Source organism: Hibiscus syriacus, unplaced genomic scaffold (genome assembly GCF_006381635.1).
Source record: "Hibiscus syriacus cultivar Baekdansim isolate YM2019G1 unplaced genomic scaffold, ASM638163v2 tig00112350_pilon, whole genome shotgun sequence".
NCBI lineage: Eukaryota > Viridiplantae > Streptophyta > Magnoliopsida > Malvales > Malvaceae > Hibiscus > Hibiscus syriacus.
This window is the reverse complement of record NW_024063311.1, coordinates 34,536-54,847: the sequence shown is the minus strand read 5'-3', so window position 1 is coordinate 54,847 and position 20,312 is coordinate 34,536. Positions and strand designations below refer to the sequence as shown.

Sequence of the window (20,312 nt, the reverse complement as noted above, 5' to 3'; positions counted from 1 at the left end):
AAAAAAGCAGATGAAAAGTAGAATCAGGAAAGATGAGTGTTGAACACATTGAGATTATGGAGTGAGAAAGACTGACAGATGGGAGAATTCAGAATGGAGATTGAATGTGTTTTTCTTTTGTAATCTGAATCACGGTCCCTTGCTATTCGTTCTTCATACCTCTTGTTTGATGGCAGATTCCAATTTCCCATGGGGGAATAGTACGATCATTTTGCAGTTTTCACGGTAAGGTTTAGTGGATGGACTAAATTGGATAATGCTGATAATTCAATAGGTATGGGCCAAAGTTTTAGAAAGGGAAATGGCCCAAAGTATATAGAGTACCCTATTCAGGTGTTTTTTTTTACCCCTGTTTTTAGTTTTTGGATGATTAAGTTGGTTCGGTCTGGTTTCAACAACTTTAAACAAAAGGGAAACTTGATGTGTAATATATATAAAGGGATATTTGCAGTTGTATAGCGATTCTTCTTTTATGATTTAGATGAAGAATTAATGATTATATTGTTAGTGATAAAATTAAGATTTGGGTTTTGAATTCATCATTTGAATCGAGGAGAGAATGCGGAGAAGATAGAATAAAACTAAAATATTCCTTAAAAGAGATAAAGAACTCATATATTTGATATTCTTGTGATTACATGACATTGTTCGATTAAAAGATGGTCGAAAATAATATATATAGATAGGTTAATTTAGAATTCACTATTTCAATCCGTAGTCGTATATCTTATTTAGTTGATAAAAATTATTAAAAGGTTAATTTGTATCACGCAACAAAGAATTATGCATAAAGAAAGTAACTAAAACATCCCACAATCTCTCAATTCCAACTTCATACATGATATGCGATACACTAAAACCAGACAAAGAACAGGTTCCAAGTAATCAAGAAAAACAACAACACTAAAACTAGATTGAAAATTTTAGAGCAAATGTACTAATTTGTCCAAAGTTGTTCAATCATTGTCATCTGTGTTTGATGCACCAGAAACCTGAAACTTGAGGAACTCCAGTTCCATCTCCAATTCAAAGTTCTTTTGCCTTTCAGCTTCCAGTTCCAGCCTCAGTTTCTCGATCAATTGCATAGTTTGATCTTCTTTGTTGATCACTTCACCCCCAAACAAGTTGATCAAATCAGTCACCTTTTGCCTTTGATCATCCAAGCTCTTCTTCAATGTCATTAGTCCCCCCACCATCGTTTCCGCATTGACGGTGTTATCGGATTGTTGTTGTTCTTCGCTTGGCGGTGTACTAACCAAGCTCGATTGCCCCTCCGGTGAGTTCAAATTCAAGCTACTCGACTCGGATACTACCCTTTCCGAAATAATGGTTTCACCGCCAAAACGAACCTGTTTCACGACAGAGTCATCGACCGACGACTCGCCCGGGAACACCGGGTCAAGCTGGAACACGTCTTCGTTGAAATTCCACCCACTAATCCTCCTGTGTTTAACAAGCTCAGACCCTGATTCTTCTTCAATGTCATCATCAATGTTAGCCTTGTTATGAATCTTGCTAACCCTAAACCTTTCTTCAACGCTAGGCAATCCATGCAACACATGCTTCACGAGAAACTCGTTCCCTTTACAACTCTTGAAGAAAGGGTGTCTCAGAAGCTTATCCGTCGAAGGTCGCTTCGACGGATCTTGATCGAGACAAGCGGCGACCATGTCCTTGAATGCTTTTGAGATTTTCTTGTGCTTGTCGCTGCTGTTTTCATAATCCGAAAACCGAAAACGCTTGGTGATCTTCATGATCAAGGATTTCCAAGGAGGTAAATGGGACAGAGGTGGCCTCCCATGGGCTAATTCAAGCGCGGTTATACCGAAAGACCATATATCGGCCTTGTAACTATACCCTGTATGCGAGTGAATCACCTCCGGGGCCATCCAATACGGGGTTCCAGTCATGTCGCTGAGCATCATCGACGATGATGACGTCGAAGAACCGGATCCGTAACCCGAATTCGACTCATAAATAGAAGCTGAAACCCCAAAATCTGCGAGCTTAACGCACCCGTTCGAGTCCATCAAGATGTTGCCAGCTTTGATATCTCTATGTAAATGACCTTGGTTGTGAAGATACGATAATGCATTGAGGGTTTCTTTGAGGACAACGGCGATGCATTGCTCGGATAAGCCGTCGGGAAAACAAGACGATATAATCGACTGTAGCGAACCGCCGGACATAAAGGGCATCACCACCCAGAGACGGCGGCCGACGGTGAAGGAACAATGAGCGTTGAGGATGTTGGGGTGAGAAAGTAACGACATGGTCTTGGTTTCACGTCGGATTTTGTCAAAATCGACCTTAAACTGATCGAGATCGATGGCTTTGATGGCTACGACGGTGGAATTCAAGGGAATGCATTCGGCTTTGTAAACTACGGCGCTGACACCGACGCCGATTTCGTCGATGATCTTGTAGGAATCCGGGTCTAACGGGAATTGAACCTTGGGGTGATGATGGCTTTCTTGTTCATACGCCATGATTGTTGTTAGTTCTTTCTTCTTGTTTTGGTTGTTAGTTTGAGACTGGGTTTTTCTTTTTCTTGGAGGATTCTTGACAAAAAGAGAGAGGGAGAAGAAAGGGTTTTAAGCGGTTTTCTTGTGAGGATTGAAAAGGAAAGCCATTGTCGTAATGAATTTAAAGGATGGATGCATGTGAAATTTACAACTACTTTCATCTGTTTTGTGACAAAAGAGAGAGTGAAACCCAGGTTTCAACTTCAAGCATTCAATAAAAAGGATAGATTTGATATGATTTTATAAACTTGAATCTGTTTTCTTTTAACGAAAATTGAGTTCGGGTAAATTTCGAGTTTAAACCAAATAAAAAAAAATAACTTAACTCAATCTAAAATAATAGTATAATATTCTCTTATATCTTTAATGATACATTACTTATTTAGTCATTCGTTCATTTTTGTAATTCCGTTTAGTCACTCAACTAATTTTTTTAATTCAAAATCATATCGAATGTTACGTTCATTTGTCGATAAAAGATAAACAAAACTGGTGATATGATATTTTTTTTTTATTTTTTAATGATAATGTCACATTATTTTATGGTGACACATCAACGTCAATGTTAGTCTTTTAACAAAGAGTGATCAAAATAGAACTAAAACATAACGTTAAGTATGATTTAAAAGTTGATGACCAAAATGGAACCGTGAGAATATGAGAGTGATTAAATACATAGTTTATTCTATATTTAAAGGAAATTACAATGATATTTTTTAAATATATTTTTCAATTTTTTTTGCTTTCCCTAATAAAAAATAAAATTATAAATATTTATATCGATTTTAGTGTAACTTTTGATCTCAAAAAATAAATTGTATTTTAAGTGAAGTATTTTTTTTTTAAATTTTGATTTAGATCAAATATAAAGATATAAAACTTTTTAGGGAAATAAATTCATCACATTAGATGGTGTCGTTGTGGTCCCACCGTTGTTATTGAAAGGGATAAAGCAACATTTCATCCCTGATTTTTGTCGTTCTATTCAACTTCATCCAAAACATTTTAAGGTCCATAGTTATCGAACTTTCACTTTTTCTTATATTGGTCCTTGATTCCTTTTTTGTCCATATTAATCCCAGAATTTGATAACTTTTTTTAACCTGGCCATTGAACTTGAATTCCATTAAGGATTAAAACAAACACGAGACATAAATTAAGTTTAGGGACAAAGATGGGAACAATTGCCAAGTTCTACAAATAATGTACCTAACCATCTTAAAAAATTATCAAATTTAAGAATTAAAATGAATAAATAAAAAGTTAAAGGTGCGAGATTAAAATATTTTAAAATTAAAAGACTATAATGTAAGTTTATCCTTAGTCAAATGATTTTTAATATCCGTGAGAAGTAAAAAGGGAGATTTATACTATCCCTACTAATCTTTTTGTTTCTTTGCAAGTTCAAAGGAAAGAAAATCAAAACAATTTCTATTTAGTTTAAGGTTTCAATACAAGATAAGTGTTAAATTATATCATTTTTTTCTTTAAGGGTCTAAATTTATTTTTAATTGAAGTATATGTTCAACGTTTATTTTCATAATTACTTTTAAAGCGTGTGTTAAATTTAAGCGAATTTGAGTAAATTATGACAATTTTATTATCATAAACTCGCAAGCCAAATCCTATTTAAATAATGGTTATGCTGCATTTGGCTTAGGGATGGAAGAATTACCTGAACCCGACAGGAAAACTCGAAATCCGGTCAAGTTCGGGTCGGATCGGGTTTGAATGATATTGGGTCGGGTATCGAGGATTTTTTTGGGTCGGGTTCAGGGACGGGGCAAGGTATCCCCTCCCCGCCCCGATTATATATATATATAATATTTTATATATTTTATATTAATTATATATATAATATTTTATATTTTTATATTAATTATATATATAATATTTTCGGGTTCGGGGATGGGGCAAAAAAAATCCACGACGGGGCGTCCCAATAAAAAATCCGACGGGGATCGGGTCGGGGTCGAGGATGGCCCCAAATCTGACCCGTTGCCATTCCTAATTTGACTTTCCAAGTTAATTCAATGGGGGACATGTGTTATCATCGATTGAAGGATTAAATTATTAAAGTGATAGAAAACATAAATAATAAGGATTAAATGTGTAATTATGGAATAATTATTTTACACTATTAAAGTATGAAATAGTTAATCATATAAGATTGTTATCGATGGTGAAAAAACATATTACTTAAATGAAATTATATTAATATCATTTGTTTCCTGTTTTATGGTTTAATACCTATAATTTGATATTAAATTTAAATATTAGAATTTAAAATTATTCAAATATATTATATTAAATTCACATAGATATGGTATAGAACTTAAATTTTACAGTATCGTGTTTCAAATAGTTCCTTTGATGTAAATTTTATTTTAATTTTGTAAAATATTTTATCACTATTCCAAAGAAAAAATATGAACAAATAGCAATTTAGGGAAAAAATTACTACTATAAATATAAAAAGTTTATATTTTGCTGGCTTTTCTTCTCTCTCTTTTACTGCTTCCCTTTCTTCTCATTTCTCTCTCTAGAATCTCAAAGGAGCTGCCAAAGCCCCCCATTCAACACCAAAAAAGAAAGGGTGGAAACCCTCTGTTGACTCTTCCATTTACAGTTTCGTTTTCACCATTCGATTTATGCTATGTAGTCGGTGTCTTATTGATTTTCGTTTAATTAGTTACTATTTTGTTAATCTTTAGGGTTTGATTTTTATTATGGTTTTCAATATAGTGATCGTTATTATCTACCGGGGTTTAACTGGGTTTGTGATTCTTGTTATTGGGTTTTATTTTTATATTCTTTTACTTTGGGTGTTATGGATTGTATCATAAGAATTGTTAAGCTGGAGTGTTGATTTTATCAATGTTTTCTAATGAGAGTTTTATTTTTTCCTGTATTTCAATGGTGGGTTGTATTTATTCCGTTTTCAGTGATTGTACTAGTTGAATTCGTTTAATTAAGTTAATGATCATCTTTGAAAGCTTATATGGTTTTATGCTAATTGTTTGAATTTTTGTAGAACTTTGATATCAATAGCATACAAATCTTATCTGTATCAGTTGGTTTAAGGGGTAATTTTGTGGAGAACGGTGGAAACTTGTATGGCAACGATATTTCTAATTATTCTGCATTTCGAAGGGAGGTTTATGGGTTAAATTGTTTTGAGTGGTTTCTTATCTGGGTTTTTGATTGGATAGCCAAGCGGAGCTGAAGCTGTGTGAGGAGGAGCTTGAAGTGCGAAATGGCTGGGGTTGCAACTGACGAATGTGGAGTGGGAAGGTATTCTGAGGGGAGTTCAAGCAGGCAGAATTGCCTATCAGGGGAGGCGTTGGCAGAATGGCGGTCTTCTGAGCAGGTAGAAAATGGAACACCTTCAACCTCACTGTTTTACTGGGACTCTGACAATGGCGATGGTGGTATGCTTTTGGATCCCTTTCATGTTCACTTGAATGCTCTTTATTCTTTAAAATATGTGTCTGTTTGCTTGTCTGTTTATTGTCAAGCATTACAATGTCAATTCAACCTTTAGATTGAATTGTTCCATTATAATGTCGAAAACACCAAGCGATAAAAAAACATGTAGTGTCGTGATAATAAATCGGCTTGCATTCAGTTTTAGGTGGTCTGTTGTTACTGTTTGCTTTTTGGAATGCTACTGAGGGGGGTCTCTGATGTCTATAAATTACTTAGAATTGTAGTTACAGTTAATGAATTTGGTTAGTGAAGCTTGTTAAATGGAGCCAAAATTTTCTGGAGATTAATTTTAACATAGATGGCTTTAACTTGTTTACTGTTGTTTACCTATTAAATTAATATTCTAACTCATTGATGGTCTTAGACCATATAATTATAACACAAGCGGTGAATAGGCTAACATGGTAATAGATGGTGTTTGTTGTGAACTATTTGAGTGCACTAAAATTGCTCAAATTAAGCTGACTAGGGAATAATTGTTAACAGGTTTTCTCAACCACAATTTTTTATATTGCCATTTTAAGTATGAATAGTTTTGAATATGTTTTTCTATTCTTCCTATTTTATGATAAAAACTCATTAAGCTGAATTTACTTATTTATAGGGCCAAAACCCTCTGAATTATATGGGAAGTATACATGGAAGATTGAAAATTTTTCGCAGATAAACAAAAGAGAACTTCGCAGTAATGCATTTGAAGTTGGCGGCTACAAGTGGTATGGGCTTTGTATATCATTGGCTGTTATGTTTCTACTTTGCTTTGTCAAATTCATAGTTCATAATTTGTCATTTTTGGAATTCCCGTTCTTTCATATCATTTTGGAGTTATACGTGGAGTATATTTGCTTGTAAACAAAAAAGGTATAAATATTTTAAACTTTAGTCTATGTTGTTGGTTTAAAAGAAACACATGGGTTTTTATCAACCAAATTCCTTAGTTTTGACTTCAACTGTTTGCCAATGATAGGTACATTTTAATTTATCCACAAGGTTGTGATGTCTGCAATCATCTCTCATTGTTTCTCTGTGTTGCTGATCATGACAAGCTTCTTCCAGGTTTGATATTGTTGGATGTCAGTGAATTTTTTATTGGATTTATTATCATACTCTTGTATTATGTTGTTGAAATTCTGTGGTCTCTCTTTATTCTGAGACAGGTTGGAGTCATTTTGCACAGTTTACAATAGCTGTTGTGAATAAAGATCCAAAGAAATCAAAATATTCAGGTTGGTTGGTTCAAATATTGTTTAAGTAGGACTAACAGAGATTGTGATCTCTAAACAACTTGCTATGGATTGCAGATACTTTACATCGATTCTGGAAGAAAGAGCATGACTGGGGGTGGAAAAAATTTATGGAGCTCTCAAAAGTTTATGATGGATTTATAGAATCTGACACACTAATAATAAAAGCTCAAGTTCAAGTTATCAGGTATTCAGTAACTTTTTGATAAACAAACTTCTGCATGCGGTGTTTCATTCAATGCTTAGGCAACTGGTCCTTCATTCTGATCTTCATTTCTTTATTGCATAGCCTTTGTAGTTAAGTAAGTCCTTCCAATTTCCTTTTGCTGTTTATGAGCAATAACTTAAATATAGACTTTGAATTTCATTCTTCATGCTTATCAATACGACTTCTTTGCAATCCCAGTTTTCAGAAAATATAAGACTCGGGTGAAACTTTTGGTTGATAATTGTTTTACTCTGCCATTGTATTATATCTTTGACGAAGAAGCTGGATTAGTAATCAGTCAGTATAGTATAAGAAGGTTCCTTGCATGGAGTTGTTTCCTCATTCTGAAATTAAGGCCTTGGTATGTTACAGACAAGTTGATTTGTGGTGTTAATTTGTGTAATATGATCTATTATTATTTATTAATTTTTAATATTTTCCTTCTTGATGAGCAAACTAAATATTTCATTTTGAATCTGCAGGGCAAAAGTAGACCAGCCTTTTCGTTGCCTTGATCATCAGTATAGGAGAGAACTTGTTAGGGTATACTTGACAAATGTAGAGCAAATTTGTCACCGCTTTTTGGATGACAGACGAAGCAATCTAGGGAAGTTCATAGAGGACAAAGCTAAGTGGTCAAGGTAAATGATTTTTTTCAGTACCTTTAATGACTTATTACTCACATAGGTCAATTAATATCAGTTTGTGCGTACAGCCTTTTATTTGAAATGTATGTTATGTTTGAATGTGTTCCTATGAATTGGTTTCTGTAGTACCTATTATCTTTGCCTGGTTTTCTACCTATATTTTTCTTTGTTGTTATGTTGTAGCATCAAATTCCTTCTTGACTTGCCCATAGGATTTAAATTTGGACTCAATTATTTTTTATCACGTATTATCAATATTTTGAGTTCTTATGCATGTTTTGGATTATATTTGATGATTTTGTTTCTCGTTGGGTCATCACATTTATCCTTTTGCTGCCTTTTTCTCTAAACTATTTGTTTGAAATTGTTGCAGCTTTTGTGCTTTCTGGTTGGGGATAGACCAAAATTCCAGGCGCAGAATGTCCAGGGAGAAAAAAGATATGATTCTGAAAGTAGTTGTGAAGCACTTTTTTATAGAGAAGGAAGTGACATCTACTTTGGTAATGGATTCACTCTATAGTGGGTTGAAGGCTCTTGAAGGACGGAGTAAGATAAAGAAAGCGAAGTCAAAATTATTGGATGCTGAAGAAATGCCAGCTCCAATTGTTTGCATGGAAAAAGATATGTTTGTATTAGTGGATGATGTGCTACTACTACTAGAAAGGGCTGTTTTGGAACCATTACCTCCAAAAGATGAAAAAGGTCCTCAGAACCGAAAAAAGGTAAGGTTCTAAATGTTGATGGTAGGTTACGATGAGTAAGAACATTCAGTTTAAGCTAGAAGAGTAGTTTGCAATGTTCCATTTTTGAAATTTCTTAACTATTGAAAACATTTTTAGTGGAATTTTTAACTTCTCTTCCAAATGCATGAATCGGGTCCTTGACGCCTATAAACAGACACGTTCTATTCTCTGAAAGCTACTGTTGTGTTCACATATGCTTTTCTGAGAAAGATAATTCAAGCCCTGGGCTTGTCATATTGTTATTCTTTTTACAGGAACAAAGAACAGAGCCTTTACCCTCGACTTGAATATGTATTTGTTTTTTTATTTTAAGAAAATAGTGTTTCATCTTCTTCCTTGCTCAGCAAACCTTTTCATTTAGTGTAGGATGGAAATTCTGGAGAGGATTTCAACAAGGATTCGATTGAACATGATGAAAGGCATCTCATAGAATTGGGTCACAGGACAGTGGAAATTTTTGTTCTTTCTCATATATTCAGGTTTGATACATTTTAACAAATAATAGATTGCTGATATTTTCTATTTCTTGTGGAAATCTGTTATGTATGCTTATAACTAAGATCGACCATATAAGTTATATGCTTCTATAAACAGATGATTCATGTACAGTTTAGTATTTCTTGTTTGGTCTGGGATGACACGTTAACAAATGGAGGGTATATATTTGATAAGAGCTGCTATATAACTTAAATGGTTTGTTGGCTCCTGTTTTTTACTAAACATTTTCTTCTGTTTCTAAAAATGCAAATTTTAACTGATTTTTCAATAATATAAGTTGACTTTTTGATGGCATAATACATTGTTTTAATTTTGAGCTGTTACAGAACTTGTCATTAGAATTTTCCTTTTGCTGACTTCATTTGCTCTCCCTTCACAATTTAGTTTAGCTTGCAGATCCTGTTACAAAATTAGTTTACTTCAGAAAAAAAGGGACTTGTGATTGTGCTTTTTGTTGCACTAGGCATACCTATATCCACTTATCCGGAGTTGTGAATGCTCAAGATGCAATGTATTCTCCTGTGTGAAAGGTCAATGTCTTTGTAAACTTAAGTTTTCTCTAACACATGGCGTATTATCTTATTTTCTGGTGGATTTTTGTGGACATTCAGGTGGTGATGCAGTTAATCATGGCTTTGGATTCCTTTAGATATACCTTTTTGGTCAGCATATTGGAGAGATAGATTCTTAATTTCAGTTGTATCCCAAACGTCTATGCTGCAATCTTAGTAGGATTTTAATGATATTTACTTATCTATACCCTTATTTATTCACTAATTCTTTGCTTACATTCAGCAACAAAATAGAAGTTGCCTACCAGGAAGCTGTTGCTCTGCAAAGGCAAGAAGAACTCATTCGTGAAGAAGCTGCATGGCTAGCTGAAAGTGAGCAGAAGACCAAACGAGTAGCATCTGAAAAGGAGAAAAAGGCAAAGAAAAAGCAGGTATAAATCCTTTATTTTTTCTTTGGCCATGGTGGGCTCTTTGCAAATATTGGAATGCATACTTGATTTGGACCACCTTAGTGCAAGAAAATAAAATAAACTTTACATTTTCCCAAATTTATTTTCTGGTGATTGTCATAAAGATCCCCTAATTTAGTTTCGGAAGCAATTTGAAGTGTATTTGTTTTAGTTCCATTTTGAAAGAACTAAGTGTAGATAGCACACTTTTTCTTCTGATGCAACACATTTCTTCTGTTTATGTAGGCTAAGCAAAAACGGAACAATCGTAAAGGAAAAGATAAAAGGAGGGAGAAGGCTATTGTGGCAGAAAAGGAGAAGCAACCAGGAAACCACCCAGATGATGATAAGGAAACCTCTATAATTGCGGAGGTGCAGCCAGTGCCTGAAAAGTCCGATGTACCGGGTGATGTTTCTGACTTGGTTGATGGTGCTACTGAAGTTCTTCAGCCCGATTCAGAAGACAGAGATGCTAGTCCTGTTAACTGGGATACTGATACATCGGAAGCTCATCCTCCCACAGAAGCCAGTAGCAGTGGCATAACCGTACTATCATGTGTATCGAATGGAGTAGCTGATAACAGGAGCATATTTATAATGGATGATAGTTCATCAACATGTTCAACAGATTCAGTACCATCGGTGATAATGAATGGGCACTATAAATGGAACTCATTTTCAAGCAACCAAAATAAAAAATCACCAAGCAGGTAAAGTGTTTTTTAGGTTTCTTTCCATGTGCCTGGATGCGAAGAAAAGGTAGTTATCTAATCTGGCTTTTCAAATTTGTAGAGGAAAGAACCACCAAAGCAAAATATCAAGTGATGGCAGTAGTTGGAGTGCGGAAACTAATAGTCAGACTTCTTGTCCTACACCTGATGCAAGGGACCATAATGATGTTTCTGAAAATAGTAAGGCTGGTGAATCTGAGTCCGAGGCTGCTGCTTCCTCCTTGTTGAATCAGACAAAGTGGACTGAGGAGGACTCTGTTACAAAGGTGATATATTTCTATTTGATCTCTTAGTTCTTAATGTTCTCTTGGGGATACTGTTACAGTTATATATGATTATCATTTATCTTTTCAATGTAATAGGAAGAAGTTGATTTAGAAAAACCAAAAGAGAAGATAGCTGCTATACCATCCTCTCCGAGAGGCCTTCCGATAAATCTGCCACCTTCTGCTCAGTTTAGGTCAGAGTACAGGAGTGCCAGCAGTTTGGATTCTATTCCAGTTAGCAAGGCAATGCTGAACACCTTGCAACAGCGTGATCATCCTTCATCATCAAATACATCATTCCAAATGGCTGGTATATCAAAATCTGAGTTTCAGAAGGCTGCAGCTCCAAAACCGGCTGATAAACCTATGACCACACAAGTGCCTGTGGTGTCGAGGCCGTCAAGTGCTCCTCTAATTCCTCGTCCTAGGCCAACAGGTCTTGTTGTTTCTATGGTTCAAACAACCCCTTTTCTTGCTCGTTCAGTTAGTGCAGCTGGTCGTTTAGGTCCTGACCCGTCACCTGCTACTAGGTATGTGCCTCAATCTTACAGAAATGCCATAATGGGTAACCATGTTGCTTCTAGTTCATCTGGTTTCACTCATCCCAACTCCCCTAGCTCAGTAGTCAACCCACTACCAGCATACTTGCAACCAGCTGCCTTGGTATCTGCATCGGTTTATATACCCAAAAGTTCTGACCGGGTGGAGCCGAATTCTGCCCAGTCATGCTCTCCGTTTGGCATGGCAACTAAGGATACTTTGCCAAATGCACCCCAATGGTTGGAGAGTTATCGAAGGGATGGTGGTAGAAGTAATCCTTCATTGCTTAGTGAGATCCAAAATCTTGACTTGTACAATTCCGAGCATAATGTAACCCGAGAGCGCATCTTTGCTGAGCTTCCAGCATCTACATCCCAACATCATACTCAAGGTGTATTGGGAGATGAGTTTCCACATCTTGATATCATCAACGACTTGCTTGATGAGGAACACAATGTTGGGGGAGCAGTTAGGGCGGGATCAGGGTTCCATTCTCTTGGTTATCGCTCACATTTATTAAACCAGCAGTTTTCTTTTCCATCCAATTTGGGCATGTCAGGTGAGATGGGACCCTCGAGTGGTGAATGCAGGTTTGACCGAGCATGGAGTTTCCACGACGATGGGTTCCAACAAGGTTACAGCGGTTCCTCGGGCAACCATTTTGATACACCGAGGGATTTTATTCTGCATGCCAGCCCCCTACCTTATGCCAATGGACAAATTGGTGGATTGGTCCCAACCCAGTGGCCAACCGCCTTTTCCGATCTATCTTCACTCGGGATGAGGAATGCATATGGTGATAGTTACCCATACTACAGCCAAGAGTATTTTAGTCCGACATGTGACGTCAATGGCTATACAGTATTCCGACCTTCCAATGGATGCTAAAGAAAGGGTAACCAAGGACCGAAGTTGCGAACCGATTCGATTACTCGGCCAATTTGATAATGTATTTGAGGAAAATTTGTTGGGTCTTAGATTTGCAGTGAGTTTGTAATCTTTTCTCAAGGAAATACATTTTAGTAGAAGATTGTTATTTGCTTCTTTGCATCAAGTGTTTACAGTTTTATTATAGCTTTCTTCTATTTCTTTTCAGCTTCAGTTTCTCCTTAAGATTCTTGCCTAGCATTAATGTCAAAACTCGAGACAGTTTATTGGGTTAAATTATGCCATTAGTTCTTATACTATGAATAGATTGTGAACAAATTCTGGACTTAGTTAGATTTAGACAGTTTATGGGGTTTTTAAATTATTGAAATACATTCCAAATTTGTGTTCTCTTTAATTTCAGGGATTAAATATCAATCGTACAAAACTATAGGGATTTGAAGTATATTTTAACCATTGAAAACGAATATGCCCTGAAAAATATAATTAAAATATGAAGCAAAAATACCTTTTTCTAGTAAGGAGCAAGGCAAGATTGAAAAAAGCCCGTTTTAAACACCAAACCAGATATCTCCTCTTGGCTTGGCTTCTTCAGATCAAAAGAATTGCTTCATGGAAGGATTTTGTGTTCGGATCCAGTTCCTTTGGTTGGACAGAGTAATCACGGTCGATTTTCTCTCAGGTCTGTCTTGGATTATTATTCTCTCTGCTTTTAGACAGATTTTGTGTTGAATCCACCGTGTTACTCTGTCCAATCACATGTATTGGATCATCAATCTCCGTTTCTTCCTCTTGAAGTCTCCGGAGAGGCGAACCGGAGGAAATCTTTAATCTCTCGATCGGCAAAACAGTATGTGACAATTCAATATGAAAAGCGAGGTGATTCTTTTTCTTTCCTTTTTTTTGAAGGATTCTTTCTAGATCTTGATTGTTGCACAGATGGCGAAACACGTGGGGATGTGGCAGGGCCGAGTAAAATTGACTTAACTTCAAAAATCGATTTTTTTTAATATTTGATTCGTAATTTTATAAATTTAATATAATTTAAAGAATTTAAAATAAAATTTGATGTGTAAGATAAAATTTAAATAACTCATAAATTAATTTTTTAAGTTAGAATTAAGTATTTTAATCTCAACTTTAAAGAAAAAATAACTTAATGATCAAAATGAATTGCGGTGACTAAATACTTTGTTTTATTTGAACTTGAGGAACCGGGCAAATATGCCCCCGTCGTCTAGCGGTTTAGGACATCTCTGTTTCAAGGAGGCAGCGGGGATTCGACTTACCCTGGGGATAGGTTAGTACGTTTTCCATCATGTTTCAAATGCCTAGGTATTTGCTTGAACTTCCGGCGGCCGTTGATCAGATAAATGAAGCTAGGTTGATTTCTTCAGTTGGAATTCATATCACGTGTTTCTCTTTGGTATAGCACAAAGTTTCTCTCCAGAGCAGGTGACGTGACTCCATCTTCTCATTCACTATTCTCACCATAATTTTCAGTTTCCCGTGTTGAGTTTTCTCACTAAAACAATCCTCCATGGGAGGATACTCATCAAGATCAAAGCTTTCAAATGCCACAAATCTTTTATACATTATTGAAAACAACCCATCACTTTCATTCTCAACCTCTTCAAATCAACAATCATTTACAGTCCCTTACCTCATGAAAACTTGTCCCCAGAATCTGCTTTATCAGCCTCCAAACATGTCAACTTTGAAACCCCAAATCAACCCGACTCTGTCTTCTTCTTCTTAAAGGACCGTGAATTCTCGAAACCCCTAAATTGCAACCATTATCGGGAAGATGCCATGTTTGCTTTCCTCTAATGTTGAGAAAACCCTTTTGCCAAAAATTAAGTTTTTGAAGTCAAGAGGCATCTCAAGCTCTGTTCTTATCAGATTCTTATCTAAATACCCATATATTTTTTAAATTAGCTTAGAGAAGAAAATTGTCCCTTCATTTAACTTCCTTCGCAATCTGTTTAAATCGGATAATGACGCCCTTGATTTTGTAATTGCACGGCCCCGTTTTCTTAAATATGATGTTGATTCTTACATCTTGCCTAATTGCAATGTTTTGAGGCAAAATGGAGTGCCTGAACTTAACATAACTAAAGGGTTTCGTTGGATTCCTTTTCCACTCTGTGTTGCTCCGGTTTTGTTCAAAGAATATGTAGAGAAAGTAAAGAAAATGGGGTTCTATCCTGAGAGGTTTAATTTTGTTTTAGCTGTCTGTGTATTAGGTTCGATGAGCAAATCCACTTGGGAGAGAGAGTTTGATGTTTATAAAAAGTGCGGTTGGTCTGAGAAAGAGATTTTAGAAGCTTTCAGGAGAAATCCCTCGGTAATGGCTACTTCTGAGGATAAAATTAAAGCAGTGATGGATTTCCTTGTAAATGTAATGGGGTTACAGGCTTCACTTGTTGCTAAACAACCGAATTTGCTAGGATTGAGCATGGAGAAGAGAATTGTTCCAAGGGGTTTGTTTGTTAAAGACCTTGTGTCAAAGGGCTTGTTTGAAAAAGCATTGTTGTTGAGGATGTTTGATATTCCGGATGAGTTGTTCTTTAAGACATTTGTCTATTGTTATGAAGAAGAAAAAGCTTCTGAGCTGCCAAAACTCTATAATGAAAAACTGAACCTTACTGCAGGGGGAAAGCTTAAGACAGATAAATTTAAGAAGATATGTTGAAATATTTTTTTATTAGTATTCTTTTTCTGAAATAACTTTGATGTGCTATTCGATTCTCCCTAGAAGCTGTAGCTTGAGATGTCTATTTATCATCAAAAATAGCTGTTGAGCTTTAGAAAGAACAAATGAATCTTCCATGTTAATCTTGCTATATTTAAAGTGCAACAATGAAATGTGTGTTCACTTAAACACGTTAATTTCCTTATGTTTTAAGCAATATAGATATGCAATCTTGCTATTCTGTTTGTTTTCTGCTAGTTCATGGTCATATTTGTGATCTACCATAACCATTTTCTACATTTTTGTTGGTTTGGTTTATATGGCAATTCAGAGCTTGACATTCAAGGCAAGCCAAACGTTAAGCTTCTATCATGAAGGAAAGGACCAGCACCAACCGTTGAGCTAAAAATGGTATACTGCAAAAAAAATAATTAAAGTCATTCAGCCTGGTTAAAAATATATCTGAAGTAAGCATCCGGTTCATTGTTGATAAGCTATAGCATCTTCTCTTCATGCGTGTTACATTTCATATGCTGTTTTTTCGGATGCTGTTTTGTGTTTACGGTGAGTCGTCCAATTTTAAAGGAGAAAAGGGTTTGCTCTCTTGGTTTCCTGTGACTGCTCTAAATAATATATATCATGTTTCCTTTGAGTTGCCAAGACTTGTTGCTTTTTTCGGTTTTGTTATCATGTGTGAAATATCTGTAAGTTATAGCCTTTTCATGTATAAAAAAAACTTATTTGTTGTAATCTTTCACAAATTAAAGAGACTCCTAGTTCACTTTTGTGAACAATTCAATAAATCTGAGCGTAGGTGTCCTACTTTGTTTTGAGCTGATGGGGAAAGGTAGCACATATGTTTATTTTTGTTGGAGTATCGTGTCCAACATGTCTGACCCTTATTCAGATATCTGTATAGGGATATGTACCGGGACGAGTGGCGGGCTAACATAGGTCGGGTGCATCTATAGTTTACCCTCTTGGATGAACACTTTCTTTCTATGTTTGCTATAATCATTATCATCTATAGTTTACCCTCTTGGATGAATAATTTCTTTCTATGTTTGCTGTAACCATTATCAAAACCTTTTGAACCTTGTGAAGATTTGTGCATTCAAATTGTCTGGTTTATTGGTAATGTGTGAATTTAGAGTAATGGCTTTTGCCTCCATTAAGAGGTGAAAAATGAAGATAAAGGTGAGTAGCGGGGCCATTAAGGGGATGCTTTTTTTTAAGGTGGAAATTGTGCATTTGCATGAAATGTAGACACTTGTTTTTTGCTTAGTTATGCAAGCATCATCATGAAAAGGTCTCAAAGAAAAAAAAAGAATAGGATGCCAATGGAGTGTAAAGCACATAGTGTTGATTATTTTTTGTGTCTATATAAATAACCATCGGATGAATCTAAATGGATGGCTACAAAAGAGAGGATAATACTAATGCACGAAGTTTTAATCTCAGACACCTATTTAGAGTCATCCGATGATTATATTTTCGTATAAAAGTAATGAGTTTCACACAATATAAATGGATCTTCTCCATATATATATATATATATATATATATATATATATGGTGATATAATAGCAAAAGATTACTTTCTGAGCTGAAAATGACTCATTAGTGTTGGCAAAATTTCTAGTCGAAAGGGATTGTGGCTTAAAATTTTTGGTTAACTTTGAGCAATTGGATTTGCTAAACCACCAATCTAACTTCTTTTTGGTGTTCCATAACTTGCTTTTTCCATGTAGAGCAGTTGCTCTGTATACCATCTCACTTCCTTCACAATTAGCATTGCTTTTAATTCAAATATAAATGCTGGTTAACCTTGGCCTTGGCATTGAAAAAGGTCTTGTTTTCTATTCATCATTAAGTTATTTTCCGTCGATCAAATTATTTTTCGTACGTCATTTTCCGTGAAATAAATTCGAACATAAATGTGAAAGAAAATGTCTTTAACTTCCATCACAAGGAAAACAAAGTTAATAAGCTTTAAATAATTGCATTACTAGTAAAAGAGGGAATGGATATGGGTTAATAGAATAATATTTCTTATAATATCATATTAATAATTTATTTTCCAATTCAAAGTATATGACTTTTGTAAAATTAGGGAATGATTTAACCGTGTAATTTTACCTTTAAACAATATAGAATAAGAGTAAATTACAAGTTTGTTCATTCAATTTTCTTCCCACTCTTATTTTGGTCACTAAAATTTAAAAAAGATTCATTTTACTCATTAAACTTTTGATTTGCTCCCATTTTAATCATTGAGGTGTTAAATCATAAATGAAAAGGTGATATGACAAATACATGTGTTGATATTGTTAGCTTTTTTAATGATATAAAATCCATATGCCATCTATGCCATTTTTTTATGTTATCTTCTTCATTTGAAGATAATAGTTTTATAGTTTTTTTCATATGTCACATCGATGTTACAATTATCATTCTCTACCATCTTCTCTAATCATTCAATATATTATTGAATTCATCTCATTATCTTCTACCACTCTATCAATTTAGATTTGACTTAAATCACTTTAAACTCAATCCTATATTTGAAATTCGTAAAACCACAAACCACTATGATCTTTAATCTCCATCATCTAATCAACATAGAATTAAGACATACAAATTATTCCTCGTTATGGGGCCTTGTGGAAAGGTTAGTCTATCACATCTATGATCTTGAATATGAGCCTTGATACTCGCATCATTCTCATCTTCAAAAGGATTTAACCTCCATATGAAACACCAAAGGGAGAAAGATTAGTCATATTAAATATAGAACTTTCACTATACTCACTTGGTAAATCTATGCAATATGTGTTTTCATTGATACATTGTAACACTTGGAAAGGTCCATCTCCTCGAGATCCAACTAAATCCTTTTTATCGAGTTGAAAATTGTTCTTTCCAGATGTGAACTCAAACCCAATCACTTGATTCAAAAAGGATTTGTTTGTGTCCTTTATTAGTTTTTCCTACCATAGATATATTCAACTTCTCTAGGCATTGTCTTTCCTTTTCATGAATGGCTTTTATAAGCTCAGTTTTTATCTTTCATTTAAGCTAAAAATGTCATAAATAGACAAAGAAACAAAATCAAATATGAAGTTAGCCATCTTTTGAGAACATATATATATAATTATTTTAAGATGTTATATGTTATATAAGAATATAAAAAATAAGTATTCATGTGACATTATATACATTTATTTTGATATTATATAGTAATATTAACATATTGGGTACTTATTTCCATTGTCCAAGGACTTGATGAGCTTATTTCAAATATAAGAAAATAATTATTTATAAATATCATAAGGACCAAATGGTTATAATGTGGGTGGAACATTTAAAAAGAACATAAAAATATTGAAAGTATTGATTAAATTGTGATTTTTATTTATCAAAAAACAAAGAATTACAATAATTTTAACAACTTTGGGGGCCTAGCCTTCTCCATTGGACTTGGGAAATAGGTCTCTTGCACATGTAATTTGGAGGGTCGAAGTCTTTCTTTCAGTTTCAAATGTGTATTAAAAATGTTTCTTCTATGTTTGCTAATAGTGCAAAACTGCGTTGAGAATGTCATTTTTATTATGAATTTTTGAAAAATTCGATCTGAATTAATCGATCAATAAATTAGATGTCAATAATTAATTAAAAAAAATACTTCCTCTATGTATTTATCTATAGGTAAATTGTCTGTCCGAACGACCATATAATATTAATTTATTTTTATTGTTTCATTTAATATATTTATTAAATAATTTGGGATGATTATAATGTATTATTTGTTCATAATATTTTTAGTCATTGACAATGAACATACACCCTGCAGACGTAACTGTTCAAACTCAAAACCTCAAATAAAAATATTATTCTTTTAATCATTAATGTCACTCAATAAGTTTACTTAATATATCGTATTAAAAATCAAATAAAATTAGCCGACCCTTATTCCCATATGTAATGTGATAAGGGGGAGGTATGATAATAGGTTGCCCCCAACATCAGATTGAGAGCAGCTTCCGTAGGAGACCTCCGAATTATGAATTGCCCACCGTGGGACTCGATCCCACGACCCCAAGGTTAAGAGCCTTATGCTCTACCAACTGAGCTGGACATCATTAGGTACCATTTTAATGTTAAGTTGGCAAACGACCAAAGACCAAACAATAAAATCATACAAAGGATCCTTATTAGTTATAACTGTGAAAAAGACATTTCATTAGGAATAAATAAAAGCTGGTTAACAGCTACACCAAATCCAAGGCTGAAAATTTTAGGTGGTTGCTGAAATCATTCGAGCCTAATAATATTTTTTATTAATTTATAATAAATATAAGATAATATTTGTTTAAAATAATTCTCAATCATTTAACATTAAACGTTCATAATTATAACATTTATGAGGCTCGAAATCGATATATCAAAAAACACTTGTAATTATTAAAATTTAACAACTTTTTTTTATCTTAGGAAATTAAAAATTTTAATAGGGAACTTCTGTTGTGAGGCAGATAAAATATAGTTGAAAAACGATATGATCGGTTAAATAGATGATCAGTTAAAAATGCAATCAGAAAATCCAACGATAACAAAATAGGTAAATTACTTATTATGTTATTAATAATATCAACATACTAGGTAGAGCCTAAAATGTTACCAAAGTTTAAGTTGATGGAGTCTTAGAAATCCGACAATTACAAAATAGGTAAATTACTTATTTTGTTGATAATACTATCAACATATTAAGTAGCGCCTAAAGTGTTACTAAAGTTTAAGCTGATTGAGTTTTAGAAATCTGACGATAAAAAAATAGGGAAATTATTTATTTTTTTGATAATATTATCAACATATTA

The 20,312-nt window shown here is 34.3% G+C and overlaps 3 protein-coding genes across 5 annotated transcripts; 2 read left to right on the top strand and 1 right to left on the bottom strand.

Moving 5' to 3' along the window:
• Positions 1–806: 806 nt before the first annotated feature.
• Positions 807–2,528, bottom strand: LOC120178478 (serine/threonine-protein kinase BLUS1-like). Its single transcript, XM_039184310.1, has one exon. It carries the CDS (start codon positions 2,487–2,489, stop codon positions 957–959), a length of 1,533 nt encoding a protein of 510 aa, XP_039040241.1. The 5' UTR covers positions 2,490–2,528; the 3' UTR covers positions 807–956.
• A 2,509-nt stretch (positions 2,529–5,037) lies between these two features.
• On the top strand, positions 5,038–12,947 carry LOC120178451 (TNF receptor-associated factor homolog 1b-like). Of its 3 annotated transcripts, none has more exons than XM_039184291.1 (13): positions 5,038–5,153; positions 5,738–5,953; positions 6,619–6,730; positions 6,982–7,070; positions 7,172–7,240; positions 7,316–7,445; positions 7,949–8,107; positions 8,487–8,835; positions 9,223–9,335; positions 10,150–10,297; positions 10,562–11,025; positions 11,108–11,312; positions 11,409–12,947. In XM_039184291.1, exons 2-13 carry the CDS (start codon positions 5,782–5,784, stop codon positions 12,738–12,740), a joined length of 3,342 nt encoding a protein of 1,113 aa, XP_039040222.1. In that variant the 5' UTR covers positions 5,038–5,153; positions 5,738–5,781; the 3' UTR covers positions 12,741–12,947. The 3 variants fall into 3 exon arrangements, with proteins under 3 accessions (XP_039040222.1, XP_039040220.1, XP_039040221.1); XM_039184289.1 differs by having other exon boundaries at positions 5,738–5,956; XM_039184290.1 differs by lacking the exon at positions 5,038–5,153 and having other exon boundaries at positions 5,403–5,956.
• A 1,730-nt stretch (positions 12,948–14,677) lies between these two features.
• Positions 14,678–15,443, top strand: LOC120178453. Its single transcript, XM_039184293.1, has one exon. It carries the CDS (start codon positions 14,935–14,937, stop codon positions 15,433–15,435), a length of 501 nt encoding a protein of 166 aa, XP_039040224.1. The 5' UTR covers positions 14,678–14,934; the 3' UTR covers positions 15,436–15,443.
• The last annotated feature ends 4,869 nt before the right edge of the window (positions 15,444–20,312 follow it).

Coding starts and splice junctions, on each gene's coding strand:
- LOC120178478 (XM_039184310.1), bottom strand. CDS start 2,489: ATGGCGTATGAACAAGAAAGCCATCATCACCCCAAGGTTCAATTCCCG.
- LOC120178451 (XM_039184289.1), top strand. CDS start 5,782: ATGGCTGGGGTTGCAACTGACGAATGTGGAGTGGGAAGGTATTCTGAG. Junction 7,446..7,948: donor GCTCAAGTTCAAGTTATCAG/GTATTCAGTAAC, acceptor TTGAATCTGCAG/GGCAAAAGTAGACCAGCCTT. Junction 11,026..11,107: donor AATAAAAAATCACCAAGCAG/GTAAAGTGTTTT, acceptor TCAAATTTGTAG/AGGAAAGAACCACCAAAGCA.
- LOC120178453 (XM_039184293.1), top strand. CDS start 14,935: ATGGGGTTCTATCCTGAGAGGTTTAATTTTGTTTTAGCTGTCTGTGTA.